Source organism: Vipera berus, assembly GCF_964194415.1.
Source record: "Vipera berus genome assembly, chromosome: 4".
Classification (NCBI taxonomy): Eukaryota; Metazoa; Chordata; class Lepidosauria; order Squamata; family Viperidae; genus Vipera; species Vipera berus.
The window spans coordinates 26,881,969-26,899,372 of NC_138206.1; the positions used below are offsets into that span (position 1 = coordinate 26,881,969).

General features: G+C 37.6%; 1 protein-coding gene across 1 annotated transcript in view; it reads right to left on the minus strand.

Moving 5' to 3' along the window:
* Window positions 1-10,966: 10,966 nt before the first annotated feature.
* LOC308667789 (coiled-coil domain-containing protein 169-like) overlaps window positions 10,967-17,404 on the minus strand; it is a gene marked incomplete at its 5' end in the record, with an annotated part of 33,535 nt that continues 27,097 nt past the window's right edge. Inside the window, 2 exons of the mRNA XM_081327277.1 lie at window positions 10,967-12,064; window positions 14,404-14,480. Coding sequence (XP_081183403.1) covers window positions 11,962-12,064; window positions 14,404-14,480 — 180 coding nt within the window. The 3' untranslated portion in view covers window positions 10,967-11,961. The remainder of the gene's footprint in view (window positions 12,065-14,403; window positions 14,481-17,404) is intronic.

Consider the following 17,404-nt stretch of genomic DNA (forward strand, 5'->3'; position numbering starts at 1 on the left):
TGTTTGGATTTCATTACTGTTGCAGAGCTCTACCATATTATTTAATGTGTGAAGGCAGATCATATTGTTCAGACAATGTAGATGGACTTTTTTCTATTTATCAATGCCACTTAATTGGAATTGATTTTGGAAATGTAGATTTCATCTACATTACAACAAAGTTTTCTTTTTAATAGTCTTATTAAATATGGAAATTTAGCCACTACAGCCACACAATGGAAGCAAAATGGATGCATTCATTAGTGCTAATCACAACCAAGTATGTCATATAAAGTTAGTGATACAGGGGAAAAAAAGATCTGTCTGAAGAGAGATGAATCTATTAAACACACAGATTGAAGGAAGTTGGAAGGATATATTCTTATTTAGGATGGAGTTTTAACAATGGACAATGTAAATTAAAAATACTTATTTTGGTTCTTGCTGTTGAGTATTTGATGCTTCTCTAAACATTTTATGAACCAATTTCTACTAAAACAAACTTAATTCAAAACTTTAAGAGCTAAACTGTATACAGTTTAATATACTCTACATCAGGGGTGTCAAACTGCCAGCCCGTGGGCTGGAGCGTCACGGAGAAACCGTGCCCATCCCATTGCCAACAATGGGAAAAAGTTCTGATACGTCACGTGACGTCACGTGACATCGCAAGTTTGACATGTCTGCTCTATATGGTTCCCCTAGATCAGGGGTGGCTCTTTTATGACTGAGGCTGTGCGAGTTGTGATGGGAGTCTCCCGATCCTCCCGTGTAACACCTCTTCTCCGCGAGCTGCATTGGCTTCCAGTTACCCTCCGGGTGAGATTCAAGGTGCTGGTGATGACCTATAAAGCCCTAAATGGCTTGGGTCCGGACTACCTAAGGGAACACCTGCTGCCGGCATCAACTTCCCATCGTCCTGTGCGCTCCCATAGGGAGGGCCTCCTTAGGGTGCCGCCGGTCAGGGAATGCCGGCGGGTGATCCCCAGAGGGAGGGCATTCTCTGTGGGCGCGCCTGCTCTATGGAATGATTTACCTGTGGAACTCCAGACTGCCCCCGACCTGTGCTCGTTTCGCCGGGACCTGAAAACCTGGCTTTTCAATCTATCTGGCCTGGACTGAGGGGGTTTTTAGTTTTAAGTTTTAACATTGTTTTATTGTTGGGCTATTATTAATTTAATTCTTTTTAATTCTATTTGTATCTTAATTTATATTGTCTTTTAAATATTGCCCTGTAAACCGCCCTGAGTCCTTCGGGAATAGGGCGGTATAGAAACCTAAATAAATAAATAAATGACTCCAACTCCCAGAATTCCTGAGCCAGCATGACTGGCTGAGGAATTCTGGGAGTTGAAGTCCACGAGTCATAAAAGAGCCAAGGTTGCCTACCCCTGCCCTAGACCTTTCAGGAATTTTGAAATGCTGAAGAATGTTTTTGTTTTGTAATTGAGCTTGTCTGCATGACTACAGTATTATATCAGAGTAAGAGTTGAATTCTAAGAAATAATATACCAGGCCCATTTGTTTTAATTAAAATGTAATCTCTTTGTAGGCCATTTAAACAGTCTGACATCTTATTTTCAAACTAAATTAAGTTGCAGTACTTTTTAGTACATATTTTATTGTTTGAGATTTTAGAATGATAGCTATAAATACAGTACATGTATTTTTAAAAATAAGCTCTGAAGTTGTGTTATTAAACTATGAGTTATTTATAAGTTGATTTTTGTAATTACTTCTTTAAGCAAAAAGGTAATTTCTCTGATTTTTTTCCAAAGAATATATTTACCCTGTTATGGGACATTCTCAATACAAAAGTTGGGGAGAACCCATTTTAAAAAGTATATTTAGGAATAGTATAACCCTCCAAACCAAAAGGTTAAAGAGGTGAATAAAATAAGTAACAAAGTAAAAATTGATTTCTGTATAAACTTGTTCTTGTTTTCTCTGACCTCAAAACTAGTAATCAAATATGGTACTAGTGATGTATTGCTCTTAAATGTTTATTTGCAGAAATGGTACCAGAATAAACCCAATTATTTTAGTATAAAAACTCTTCCTTATTCAAGGTACAGTCTGTTTTTAGATTATTTTATCATAATAAAATAACAAAAGTTTTATAAACATAGCTACATTAATAGTCTGATGTTACTAGGTTTAAAGGGAGAAAAGAAGGGAACACCAAATTTAATCAAAATATTTAAAATAATGTCTAGTATCAAATACATAAAGCCGTTGCAAAAAGATGTCACTTGCCCTCACATAAATGCCTATCATATGTTTTTAAAAATCTCCTTAATCTAGTAGTAAAGCAGGTTATACAGCACAAAGAAGACAAGGGTTCCCAGTCTTCTTGGACTGGTGAGCATGTCCTGAAAGCATATGGATGTGCTAGGCGCTCCTGGCTACTTTCCTTCGTGACCAGAAGCAAGCTCGCCTGACCAATAACCAGCCAAGACACAGTGAAGGCTTTTTGTTTCGTTTCTTGCAATAAGCGGGGAGAGAAGCTATCAAAGCTTGGTTCTCTCCAAAGTTTCAACCCAAAATATTCCCTTCTTTATACAGGTCTGTCCTGGCCGCCACATCCCTCCTCTTTCCCCATTGGCTGAGGTACTATGAGGTTACACTCTTTCCGACTGCCTCCTACATATTTCCTGCTACATGCTAAATCATGCATCACATGTACATTAAAATTAAGAGATAATTTATGCAAGGTGTGTCAGTTAATATTAATCAACTAATTGCACATGCTCAGTTGCCTGAGTTTTGGTCCTTTTTTATGACCTCTTAGAAAAATAGGTTTTTTCCTGTTTTGCTAGTTATCTTCTCTTACAGATGTTTTGATAGCTTGTCTTCTTCCTTTCCCACTTTAAGACCCAGCTAAATTTTGCCTACGCATTTCTCTTACATCCTTTCTTTATGCTATCCTTTCCTGTTTCCCATCTTTTCCACTCAGTAAATTTCCACTGCAGCAAATTCAATTTTAAATTTCTCTTTCAATATTAAATTTCTGAAGACCTTTCCTTCTATCAGATGCATTTGCAAAAATTATTTATTTCTTCAATTTAAAAGTGAGTGTGGCTTTGTAGAGGGGAGGGGAAGACCTGCTTATAGAGAACATGGCTGCCATCATGGCTTTTATTAAATGTTTATAAACCTTTTCTAAGTGGATGGAGAACTTTTGGCCTACTAGGTGTTGTTAAAGTGCAGCTTTTAACAACTGACTGGTGACAAACGTATTTACAGTTTTTTTTAAAATGACTAAGCAATAGCGAGCCTAGTGGAAACCAGCAGCATAAAATGCTAGTAAATAAATATTGCCCTCTTTGGTAAATAATAAAAAACATAAAAGTTAGATGCTTATTAAAATTATTTACTGTGTACACAAATCAGTAGCATTGTATAATTAAAGTTTATTATTCTAGGATGCATCAAAATAATAAGTTGCAGGAATAACTATTTTACACAAAGAAGTAGAAAGTTTAAAAAGAGAAGTGAAAAAAGGAGGGCGAAACTGGGAGAAAAGAGATTCAGGCAAGATGATCCAGGCCAAAGTTACAGGAACATTATTGATTCAGGTCTACTGACCAGTGTCAAACCCTTGCACTGAACTGTTTTGAAAAAAACCCCAAACCCAGATCTTCACTTCCATCTAGAGCAGGGGGGTCAAACTCAATTTAATTGAGGGCCGCATCAGCATTATGGTTGCCCTCAAAAGACCAGATGGGCATGGTTGCGTGGGCATGGCCGGGTAGGTGCAGCCAGCCCAGCTCCGCTCACTCGGGGCGGTTGGGTCAGCACCGAACAAGATTCACCGGCTAACTCAACGTGGGAACAACTCAGTACCCCACAAGCTCCTTGCCTCCCCAAACTGCCAGCAGCCAAGCACATGCATGCGCGCACGCACACACACACACACGCACGCACGCATTCCAGGTTTGGGGACTTTTATCCAGCTCAGATGTGGATAAAAATCTCCAAACTTGGAATGGTGCATGCATGTGTGTGTGCAGCACACCAAAGCTCTTGGTTGAATTACAAATATCTCTGGATGAGAAGGCAGGGTGCTGGGGAGCTGTGTAAGGGAAGGCTGCCCCAACAAGCCAGCATCGTTCTCAAAAGCTTTCCCAAACAGGAAACAAGGAACCATGGTCTCTATCTTTTCCCAACAACTCTTCTATGTCCAAGAAGCCATGGGGAGTGAGGCAAGACAGGCTGCAGGGCCCCGAGATGCAAAAGTGCAGTGAACATGGGGTGGCACTGAGTGCGGTTTATTGAATGCCCTGGGCTCACATCCAGCTGCTTGTCGCTGCTGGCCAATGAGTGGGCAGGGGAGGCAGCAATGAGCTGCAGCTGCTGCTGGGCATTGCCAGCCTCCGCACACTTGCCAGCTCCAGTGCATGTGCCCAGGGGGAGCGCCCGGCTGGGCTGGGGTGGGCTGAGGCCAAGGCGGCAGGGGCTGGCCCCTAGCCATCTTCAGGGTGGTCGCGCGGGCCAGATCTAAACACATCATGGGCTTGATCTGGCCCATGGGCCTTGAGTTTGACATGTCTATTCTAGAGGACTAAACATTACCGTTTCTGTATGCACATTTTAGACTTTTACAGCTTTTGTTTGTATTTACAATTGTAGGTGAGAATTGTGCTGTATATAGCATTGTGGGCTAATGCATTATAATCAATAAAATTGAATTGTGTCCCTTTCCTTTTCAAAGTCAAATTACCTGGTCCTAAGTAAATGGTCTATTAAACCATGTTAAACAATTGTGCTGAAAAAGCATCAATTCCTACCAATTTATGCTGGTAAGGGCTCACAACAGACACTATATACATGAGAATACAGAGTAAGAGGTTGTTTAGCTTCAACAAATGGTAAAATGCAGCTGACCTTCACTAATTTCTGAAACTAAGGAACTTGGGTCCCAATTAATGCTGGGAATTCCAGGTTTTTGAGAAGCTAATTGGAATTAAAAAGGAAAACATAGTAAAAACATGGCAAATGTTTTAGCTATTTTTATGTTTTCCCTATTTTGTACGCTACCCACAGTCCCACTGGAGTTCAGAGGCCAATAAATTTAAATACATAAGTAATTTCCATAAATCTGCCCTGAAAACTGCATAAGAACATTTGCAAACTATCAAGTTCAAGCTGTGAGATCTTTTTCTTTACTTTCAGGATTTAACATCATATAGAAGACTATGAACTTGAATTAATATTGTGACTACAGTAGTCTTAATGAAGTGTTGAGCTTAGAACAAGAAGAGTCGGGTTCAAAGCCCAACTCAAGTATCAAACTAATTGGCGAGCCATTCTATCTAATCTACTTCAAAGGAGTATTGGGCTGATAAGATACAAATAGAAGAACAGCAAAGTCCCTTATGGAAGGAAAGGATGAAAGCATAACCAAGGTTATTCTGCAGATATTAATAAGAGAATAATAATATTCCAGATAAAAGCTCAGCTGGTTGATTTATTTAGCGGTATGAAGTACAAAAGTGAAAAAAGAATATCCAGGCTCACAAAGGATAGAATATTAACCATTCTTACTGAGAGAATTGAGGCTTGTAGTCCTTTTACATAAAGTTCTTGAAAATTTTATATTATTGGAATCAATTTAACTAAAAATGTGGGAGATAATGAATTCTTCTAAAATACCCATGATAGTTAGATGGGAGAGAGAAAACTAACTGCCCTATCCAGTAGTTGGACCAAAATACTTATGCTATTTAATATGGGATTTTGTGCATTTAGAAACACTGCACCTTCACACATCAGTTTGCCAGTTGGAAGAGATGCTAAATCCCGTGTGAGATTTTATACCAATTTTTGAGGCTGATTCTAACATTCACTGGAAAATTACTTCTCACCTTCTGATCTCTGAAAGCATTGGACACTGGTGAACTGGTTTTAAGGAAAACAGCCTAGTTTTAAATACTGGAAAAATCAAGAGATCATTGTCGATTTCATAAAAGGCAGGCACAGCCACACTTCTCTGTGCATTAATGATTCACCTGTGGAGATGGTTACCAGCATCAAATTCCTGGGTTTGCAGTTAACAAGTAGGCTGGCTTGGTCATTCAGTGACGAGACACTAGTGAAGCGGGCACAGCAGTGCCTGCATTTTCTGCATCACATGAGAAAAGCTCATCTTCCTTCCCCTGTCCTTACCACTTTCTACAGAGGGATGATTGAGAGCATCCTGTCATACAGCATCACAGTCTGGTTTGCAAGCCTCAATGCTTCAGACAGGAAGGCGGTGCAGAGAGTGGTGAGGATGGCCGAAAAGATTATTGGCAGTTCCCTCCCTTCCATCCAGGACTTAGCACATAAACGTTGCTTGAGCAGGGTCCGTAAGATTGTCTGGGACACTATACATCCTCTTCACGACCTGTTTTCCTTGTTTCTTTCTGGGAGGAGGCTCTGTGGTATCCAAAGCAGAACATCCAGATTCAGTCAGTTTTGTTATTAACCTTGTGAACTCTAAAACGTCCTCCTTCCGTTATGTATTCAAGATGGACAGTGATTAATATTTATGTTTACTTATATCTAAGGGTGTAAGTCTATACATATGTTGCATATAGTATGTTTAAATGTGTGTTATGTATGTGTACACTTCGAGAGCAAGCAACTAAATTTCATTTTTAATGTGTGCCATTGTGCCTACAGTAAAAAAAATGACAATAAAGGTTATGTATCCTTCTAAAGGTAAGGGACGCGGTGGCTCAGTGGGTTAGGACGCTGAGCTTGTCGATCAGAAGGTTGGCAGTTTGGTGGGTCGAATCCCAAGTGCCGTGTAACAGAGTGAGTGCCTGTTACTTGTCCCAGCTTCTGCCAACCTAGCAGTTCGAAAGCACGTAAAAAATGCAAGTAGAAAAATAGAGACCACTATGGTGGAAAGGTAACAGCTTTCCGTGCGCCTTTGGTGTCTAGTCATGCTGGCCACATGACCACGGAGACGTCCTCGGACAAGCGCTGGCTCTTCGGCTTTGAAACGGAGATGAGCATCGGCCCCTAGAGTCAGAAACGACTAGCACGCATGTGCGGGGGAACCTTTACCTTTACCTTCTAAGACTCAGTGCTAGCAACAAACTATTAGTTAATTTTTACCTGATGCTACGCACGTGCATACATTCATTCATTTTGATTCTATTCTCTTAGTGCATATAGAATATCCACTTGAACTTTAAATATCTTTTCTTCTAAAATCAACCAGGATAAAAGAGATTTAACAATAAAATGTAACTGTACAGTCCAAGCTAATTCAGTATGAACAAGAACATGACATTCAGTTCATGGTGCTGTATGTAAAATTACATTGTTTGATTCTAAATCTCAAAAAGCACCCACTCCCAAATTGCACTCCATCCCCATCCTCAGTGCTGCTATTAACAGAATGAAGGGAGGAGCTACATGTGTGGCTGGCTAGCATTGCAACCAGGATGCAGAAGGCTCCCTTTCTTAAAACTGCAATCTGTGGGTGGATGACTTCATCCACATGAAGAAATTGGGATCAGGAGAGGACTGGTGAATACATAACACAAATGAAGTTACCTGTGCTGCTCCAAGAGCGAAAATAAAAAGCTCTGCAAATGGAATACTAAATATAGTAGCATTCAGTGACTGGGTTCACATATTGTGCTGTTTTTGCAATGGGTTGTTAAATAATTTATGTTACATAAACATAAGCTTGTTTGGGTTTATGTTAGCATTTCATATAAGTCCTGTTAGAGGTTGAAACATCTATTTGTACATGTGCACATTGCTGACCTGCAAGAATTTGTCCCAAGCAATTCTTAATGAAGCAGGTTTTAGAACTATAACAGAAAGAATATTTATTGAAGGAAATACATTGCAGCGTAGACAAAACCTAGGATCTGGCTATATTCTACTAGGACAGACATGTCAAACACAAGGCCCGGGGGCCGGATGCGGCCCACGAAGTGGTTTCATGTGGCCCGCGAAGCCATCCTGGAAACAGTGAGGGAACGGTCCCCACTGCCTTGGCCCTGGCCCAGAGACCCTCCTCCTGCCAGACACCCTCAGATCTGTCCCACTCCTGCCCAGGCCCCCATAGGCACCCTTGATGCGAACAATGTAGAGCTGGCCATGCCCACCCAGTAGGCCATACGCACTCTAGCCACGCCCACCCAGTAGGCCATGCCCACCCTGGCCATACCCACTCAGCCCCCTGAGGGCAACCGCAATGCTGATGCGGCCCTCAATGAAATTGAGTTTGACACCCCTGTACTAGGAGAATCTAGAGGCAGGTTCTATATGCATTTTTGTCTAGGAAGAGAACTGACATCAGATTTGACAAAAAGCATGGTCAAAGAGGGTACATCCTTAATCCATTACTGTTTTCTGTATTGTAATGTTGAACAACCAGTTCAATTAGATATGGATCTTCAACCTCCCTATTCACTGACTGGTTAACCTCCAACTCCCACTGTGTCTCAAAATGGGTGTCAATTTTTGGGCAAAGGGTCAATAAATCCATCTGCCAGGATTCCTTATGATGAGTTCTCTTACCACTTCTAAAATAGTGGTTGCTGCTTGCCTGGATATGTATAATAATAAGTTGGAAGGGACCTTGGAGGTCATCTAGTCCAACCCCCTGCTCAAGCAGGAAACCCTATACCATTTCAGGCAAATGGCTGTCCAGTCTCTTCTTAAAAACTTCCAGTGTTGGAGCATTCACCACTTCTGGAGGCAGGTTGTTCCACTGGTTAATTGTAAAAGTTAAACCACATTAACATTAATCCACCCCTCTCCCAGTTTTGAAGCCCTCCAGAATTGTGGATTTCTGTTTCTAAAATTCCCAGTAATGGCCATATTGGCTAGGGAATTCTCAGAGCTTACCTTTGTACTTCAAGAGGGCACCATCATTTGGGATAGCTGGCTTAGCAGGATGTGAAATACAGTCATTCTCAGTTGAGCAAAAGTTTGATCATCCAGGAAGTTTACTTCATCCCCCACTGCTTATGATAAATTTATAAAACAAGTGTCTTTTCTCTTCCTCTGCCCAGTATTCTGACAGGTTTCTTGAAACATAATTTAATTTCTAAGAAAAACGATATTCTAGCCATCTATTTCTTTCTAAGGATGCAAAAGTAATTTCTATGGCCATAAAGAAGTTCTCATGAAAACAATGCCAGATTCCTTTAACCTGAATGTCAATAGAGTTAAAAGAAATGACTGAGCTCTTCATTAGTCTGAGAGTTTCTTGTACATTATTGGCTGGCACAATGAAGAATCCAGGTTTAAAAAATGATCCAGGAATGCTGCCATATGAGGAGCATTACTGATAACAGTAAGGTCAATAACTGTTTCAGCAACAATTCCTGAAAAATCTGAATGTAAGAATTAGTGCTGTATAGCTTCCCAATAGACACTTCTGCCAACTTCATAAGAAATGGAAAGGGAAAATATGCTCTGGATACAATTTCTATGTCGTCATAAAAGAATGTTTACTTCCAGCATAATTCTGTATATGTTTATTCATAAGAACTCAAAGAGCAAACAAACCAGTAAGATAGTCTACATCGTAAATAAGAAAGCTTATTCTAAATAAATGAGTTTATAAAATTCAATAAACCATTAGGTGGACTGTTTTATGACTTAACACAATGAACAGATTCAGTTATTGTAAACTGTAAAGCATGGTTTATGACTCAGACTGATATAGGAATTAAATCAGTGTAATCAATCAGAACTTTGTTCTGTAATATTTTTAATATAACTTCAGATTTGTAAGTTAAAAAGAGTTAGGAACTATTGCAAAACCTTCCACAAATAACTACTGGTTTTTCCCCCATAATTCCACATTGATAAAATTCCTTGTTTTGTTCTTGCTTTTCAATTCTTTAATGAAGCTCTGGCTAACAAACAGAAACATCACAACAGTTGGATTCATACAAGCACTATTCAAACTATCCAAACATATGCCATATATTATAAGGCACATGGCACTCCCAGGGCTTGATTTGTTTAGCATGATATTCAAATAGAAACTCTTTATTGTCTTCCTCATAAAAGTCAAGTAAAAATGATATGGCTTCTCATTTTGATTCCAAGTAAGAACCAACCAACTGATTCTGCACATGTGGTCAAGGAAATTTTAGTCACTCTCACTCTGGAGTTACTTAGCTTGGGCAAGGCACATCTGAATTCTGGCTTATTTTTAAAGGCAAGAGCAAATAGCCTAAACCAGATGAGTCCATTTTCAAAACAAGGAACAGGAATGACCCCACTGCCTAAAAGAGTAGCTTCAAGACAAATATACCATGCACTGTATGCACTGAACTGTAAGAATGTAAACTTTGCTTTCACTATAAATAAGGCCAGCATTCAATACATATAAGTTGTTGAAATTTGTTCATAGTGGCTCCGCTGCGTTTTCTATAATAAAACTACTTTTCAAAAGCTTGTGTATCTCAGAAAGCCTGTTGTGCCTGCATAAGACATATCTTTTCCAACAGGCCGACCTGGACTGATGATAATGGGGTTTTTAATTATGATTTTAAATGTTTTTATTGTTTTTAGTGGGACTTTGACACAATTTAATTCTTTTTTAATATTTGTATTCATTTGTATTTTATTGTTGCTAGCCGCCCTGAGTGCTTTGGGAGATAGGGCGGCATACAAGTCTCATTATAAATAAATAAATCCACTTCAGTCTGTTGAAAGAAGGCAAAGTTCAGTGTGGAATACAGACTCATAAACATTTCTACAGCTTCTTGCATTTCAACAAGAAATAAGGCTAATTTTACTGACACTGTAAGCCATAAAGTACCGTATTTTTCGGACCATAAGACGCACTTTTCCCCTCCCAAACGTGGGTGGAAAAATGAGGTGTCTTATGGTCCGAAGGTAAGCGAAAACAGTTGTCTCCTGTTCAGTCAACGCAGTCCATCAGCTCCATTGGAGAGACGTGATTGAATGAAGACGTGGAATTCTCCACCCCACCCCTGTGATTGGTCGGCAGGGGAGGAAATATGGACGTGCCTGCCATGCCTTCTGACTGCCTCCCCCTCCCCGCGCATTTTCTTTGTTTTACCTCACTGCTAAAGAAATAGTTTTTGCTAAACTAAACCTCATAGGCGACTTGCCCCAGCAAAGCCGTGAGGAGTTGTCCCTGCAGGTTTCTCTGCAAAGTTTATTGGAAGTGATTTCCCATTTGCAAGATAATACTGCTAATTGTTTGAAATTGCTTCGGCATCTTAGAAAACCTATTCAGGGAAAAGAAACTACCGGTACCTTTCTTTCTTTCTCTCTCTCTCCCTCCTCTTTCTTCCTTCCTTCTCTTCCTTCCTTCTCCCTTCCTTCTTACTCTCTCTCTCTCTCCCTTCCTTGCTCCCTCCATCCTCCCTCCTTTTTCTTCCTTCCTTCCTTCTTTCTTCCTTCCTTCCTCTCTCCTTTCTTTCTTTTTCTTTCTTTCTTTCTTTCTTTCTTTCTTTCTCTCTCTCTCTCTCTCTCTTTCTTCCTCCCTCCCTCCCTCCCTCCTTCCTTCCTTCTCTCTCTCTCTCCCCTCCTTCCTTCCTAGTATACCGGTACTATTTGGTTCAGAATATTTTTTTTTCTTGTTTTCCTGCTCTAAAAACTGGGTGCGTCTTATGGTCTGAAAAATACGGTAGCTTGTTTGCTTTTGGATTAGAATGATGTATTAGATCTGGATGACATCTTAAAAGCTAGACCTAACATATTTATAATCCACTAGAATGCTTCCTTACATTGTCCCTGTATGTAGAAAGTATATCTTGAGACTATGCCATAATGATTTTTCTTTGAGGTGTCTTTGGTGTTCTCTGAGCTCAGTTGTTTTCTTGCAGATGTTTCATTACTCAAACTAGGTAACATTTTCAGTGCTAGTCCTGAATTTGGATTGAGGAACCTTTAAAATACTATTTTAAAATAACATTTTCTGTTTACTGTAATTGCAAGTAGCAAATTAAACAATAAAAGGAGAGATTCTAGGATAAGAAATCAGAGTTTCAGTTTTGGAAGATGCTTCACTCCTGCTGTTTTTTTAATTGGTCCCTTCTTTGGGTCCAGTATTCTTTGATTTCTTGGAATATTACACTTTCTCCTAAAATATAAAAAAAACAAAAGAAAATTCAGAAAACACACTTTCACTTGCCTGTTGCTATAGAAACATGGCATTTTGTGATAATTGTTATACCACTATTAGATAGCAGGGTTGTAGCAAAATGGCCAACCACATTTGCAGATGGCGAAAAATATGGAACATATATTTTTTAAAAAGAGTAGATTTTGGCTGGTTTTGAAAGAGACGCATAGACTTTTACAATAACAGCAACCTCCTCTTAAAGAAACCTTTTAGCATGGCTGCCACCAATGACAGTAGAAGTATGTATTATTCTTCCCCCCCCCCCCCGACACATTTTTACAATTTCATCTAAGACTGGATTGGAACTGAGCAATGTTTTATTCAAAATTGTACAATAATGCCAGCTGTGCAATACTGGGTTTACTCTTGGAGGGAAGCACTTAGGCTGGACAATAAGATTTTCCTTCTATCATAACTTAAAATAGGTCACATTAAGCTATAATGAAATTATTTCATTTGAGCTTACTGTAATGTGTGAATCCAGGCCATTATGGTTTATAAAGTATAAATTATGGCTTAGCACACAGAAGCAAGAATGATGGCTTGTTAAATGATCCTTGGTTATAACAAACTGTGGCTTAGTATGAAGTAAGAATCAAGGCAGTAAAACGAGAGCGTTTTTAATTGCCTTAGAAGGCATGGATTTTTTAAAAATGTCAAGCACTCTCTGGAGAAAATAATCTCCCAAATTCTTGCACATAAGCTACCCATATTCTGAGCTCTTTCCAAGAAAGCATGCTGCTTGTTAGAAAAGTATTTGAGCCTATCAGCATATTGCATTATTTCCCATTTAGAAGCTTGCCTTTAAATTTAACATTCAAGTTGGTTTATAGAGAAAAACAGCCTATCACAGAATTGCAGGAGAGATTTAAGAGTCAAAGTTGAAAATGACGATCATAAAAAAATAGGTGATACCTTGATCACACTGTAGTGGCCACCATCTTAATTTTTTAAACAACTGATTTCTACATCCTAACTATTTTTTTTGGTTCAGATATATGCAGCTTCTACAAATACTGACATCAAGATAGTTCTTAATAAAATGCTTTATAGGTCCCTAAATAAAAATATTACATTGACATCCCAATTTTGTGAAAAGGATGTTTACAAAATAATAATAAAATATAAGCTGTTTGAATTGTGTTGCTATTTTAGCATAAATACACTAGTACATTTAGTTGGAAAACCCCAAAAAGCTGACCAAAAAATCTTAATCTGCGTCTAGCCAGGCTTTTAAATTGTAACAGATGAGATGGCTAGATTTAATTTTCAAAATGGGACACTTAATTCTAGTTCTAAGGATAATCATGAATGCAATAATGATTTGCTTTGAGCAGATTAGGCACACAAATACCACATTCCAAGAGTCTTGCATTCTAGACCCCTCAAATGGGTTGGCTCTTTTCATGATGAATATTTAATAATAGAGAAATAACTACTTTTTGTGGTATCTATATAATTAAAAGACTAAGTCTGACTTTTACAAACCTATATAAAGTAATTAGGAGGTGGAATAGTGCCATCCTAAAATTATCCACATTGTTATATACCGTAAAAGGGATTTGTGCCATCTATATGATGTTAAGATAAGGTAGGAATTAATGTCTCTAAAAAGTGGGAAGCTGAGATGGCATTAAAGATGATAATTCATTATTTTTGGTTTTGGTATCAGCTATTTTAAAGTAAAAATGTAAGCTTGAATTTAGCATCATGTCTGCAGATCCATAAAGCCATTTTTGCCTTGCCCTAAGTTTTAATTAAATATATAAAATTTGTCTATTATTTTATTTTATATCATAATTTTTCAAAAGCATAAATTATTTGAATGGTATTCCGAAGTTTTACTGCATGCACACAAATAAAATTAGGGCATTAGGATTGAAAAGCAATAAGTAAACCAAGTGTACGCACTGTATTCTGTGTTTTTCAAATTATGGTTTGCTGAATAAAACATAACAGCTTATTTATTTATTTACTTCAAGTTTATTTTGCATTTTTAACAAGGATGTATGTATGATTTTTTTTTCTAATTTTATATCCACAACAATATCCTGTGACAACTGGGTTAAGAAATAGCAACTCATTCCAATGACCTTCGGACAGAAAGTCTGATTAATCTGATCTCCTAACTATAACCAAAACAAAACAATTCACTTTCTGGCTTAATGTGCTATGTGAATAGTGTTAGATAATTTACAAAATAGACTGGGCTAACTTGGAGATGTGTCACCCTGCTACTAGTCCAACCTCTTAGCATGAGTAATAGAACCACTAAGCCAGTAATAAAAACTATTTACCTCAGAACTTGGTTCTCCCTCTTCATTTCAACTGCATCTATTTTCTGTTTCTCTAATGGTTTTAGGGATCCTGATATCTGCAAAAGTCAATATATGTTAAGCCCTACTCTTTGTGAGCTTTCCCCAATAGCACCTCCATATAATTTGCATCTCTAATGGTTTGGAATTACAAGGGTTAAAAAGTATGTTCACAGTCAAGGAGAAAGAAATCTGGCCAGAGTGCTTGATTTTTAAAGGCTGCTCTAGAAACATAGTAGGTATATTTCACTAGTATTTGAACTATGATCCAAAAATTGCATTAAAATATGTGGTACATTTTATGATGTTTGCAGGATATTACTAAGGACTAGCTAAAATACGCCCAAATCATGAACTTGGATGTAGAAGATAATGAAGGCCATAGAGCAAGAAACAAAAACAACTGAAGTTGCCAATATGGATTTGGATTCTACTCAATGGCCTATGTTACTTTCATGAAAGACTAATGGGAAGAATTGAGATACATTTTATTAAAATAAAGGGAGTATTTTGCAGGGGCTCACCACAATGTCAGGAGTAAAATGCCAAACTGAAACACGGCCAAGGACCAGGGCCAAAAAAGAAGAACACAAAGAAATAAGCACTAGGTGAGGATCAGTTCAGTTTAGAGGACATTATAACAGACTGGCACTCAAAACCTCAGATATTTATATACCAATGAACAAAGTTTAGGAAATACTAGAGGACTAGCAATCCTAACTTAGGAAAACAAATTTGATGTCATAGGCATTACTGAACTTTGAGATGACACCAATGATTGGCACAAAGTTACAATTTATTCAAAATGAATAGAACCAGTAAAAGGAGTAACATTGCACTTCATATATAAATAAAAAAAATATCATTGCACATTCTGGAATCAGTTAAAAGGATATTATTGAAAGATTTGTTTAAGAATAAAGAAGGAATAACTGCTATAGACCATCTAGGCAAGTTAAAGCAGTAGAAACACCTATGTAAACTAACAGCAACTTCTGTTGAAGATAGAGAACAAAACTTCTTCCTTTTATAACAGAACACAGAAACATAGAAAGAAAAAGAATGAAAAGGAACCTATTTAGATCTCAATATCTATCAGCTATTAATCCAATTTCCAATGCTCAGATATTGGAATGTTCACAGATTAAACTAAATGCTTTCATTGATAGTTAAGTGTTTACTGAATGCAGAATTTAAAAAGAGAAGATGTCCATAGACCAGATACAATAATTTATTTCTCCCCTTTTCTTTCTTTTCATTCTGCAATGTATATACATTTATTACAAAATCCAAATGTACTAAGAGCAAGTTTTACAAATGGAAATGTTTTTCAGCAAATGCACCTCATTCTATAAGAGATAATTATACAGAGTGAACCATTTGCCAGCTGGTTTAAATACATGGATTCATGCTAATTGTAGCCTTCTTCCTAGACTAGTACATGATGAAAAGAATAGCAGTTGTGTAATAGAGGTAAAATACAGTATCTTTATTTTCTTTTAACACTATTTAAGGAACAATTTCTTTGAGACAATAGAAAACAAAGTATATCTTATCTTTATTACACAATAATACACACACATATACAGACAGACAAACGTGTGCATGAACAATATTACTCAGAGGGTTACTGATTCATGATGAAAAATATTATTAAACTATAGATCTATAATTTTGAACAATAAGAAAACATTCCAATTACAAGAAAAAATTAGATACTGCTATTTATTCATTTTCTCATAAAACAGAAAACTTTAAATCTATCTCTACACTACTCAGGTTGACACACTGAACAATTCTAGCTATAGAAAGGATTTGAAAAAGTGAGTAAAGTACACCCACACATCAGTTTGATATTGAAGGAATCTGGCACAAAACAAAATTGCATGTTGGACTTCAGATACAGGGATATTAATTTCACTTCAGTTGTATTAGTAGAGAGTAGATATTTCCAATAAGAACCAGAAACATGGGAATATTGGTTGAAAGGATTATCTACTGCTCCTAGTTAATATAATTAAATATACTCTATAATCAATATCTACAATCCATGCTGAGAGTAATGTGTAGGTGGTCTTTTAAATATGGAAGAATCAGGATTGTTGCAAATAAGAACCTCAAACAAGTGAAAGGGGGAAGCATGAGAAATTGAGTTGTATAATAGTTTTAACAGGTTTTCTTTTAGAGTACCCAACTAATACAAAATCTTTTCTAAAGGTTTTTTTTTAAAATCCAGTTACTTGTTTCCTGAACTTACCTTTGAAATATTTGATATACCATGAATAAAGTACCGTAAGTTTCTTTCCACAATTAAGTTAGTAGGCTTGTATTAAGCAATAACAAATGATATCATGGTGTTTCAATAATTAGGGTTAACATGTTATGAATCTTCTCCAGTTCAGAACCTGGTTATCTATGGGTCATCTATTCCCCCAAAATCATTGCCCATCTATCAAGAGTTGAAAGAAAGGGCTAACTCCAGATCTGGATCTTTAGGAAGTGCCATTTGTAGGGATCTTGGGTTCAGGTCCTCTTATTCACTCAGCCACCCATCTAGAAGAGCACTGTCCCCGACATCAGATAGGTTCCACTTCTTTTGGCTTTTTCAGTAAATCTTTTAAGAGTAAGGGGATTGTATTTGTTATTCCTCTGGTGGGTAAATCTCTTACATACAAGTATTTATGCTGATGAAACAGCTTTCATCCTATTAAAAATCTATAAACTGCTCAAAATTAGTTATGTTTGAAATAGGGCATAAATGGAATATAAAGTATGGTGTTAGTCAAGACAAGAAAGTCACTTTGTTCCCTGTATCCATTTTTCCAGAACTTACTGTCAGCTCAGTTCAACGCTAGGAACATAGATTAGGACTTTAACAGACAAAAACAGTACTGATAAACAAGAACCCTGGGAGATAAAAGAATTGATCAATAGTAATTTTGTTGAAAGACCATGGCCTTAGTCAAACTCCAGTAGTAAGTAT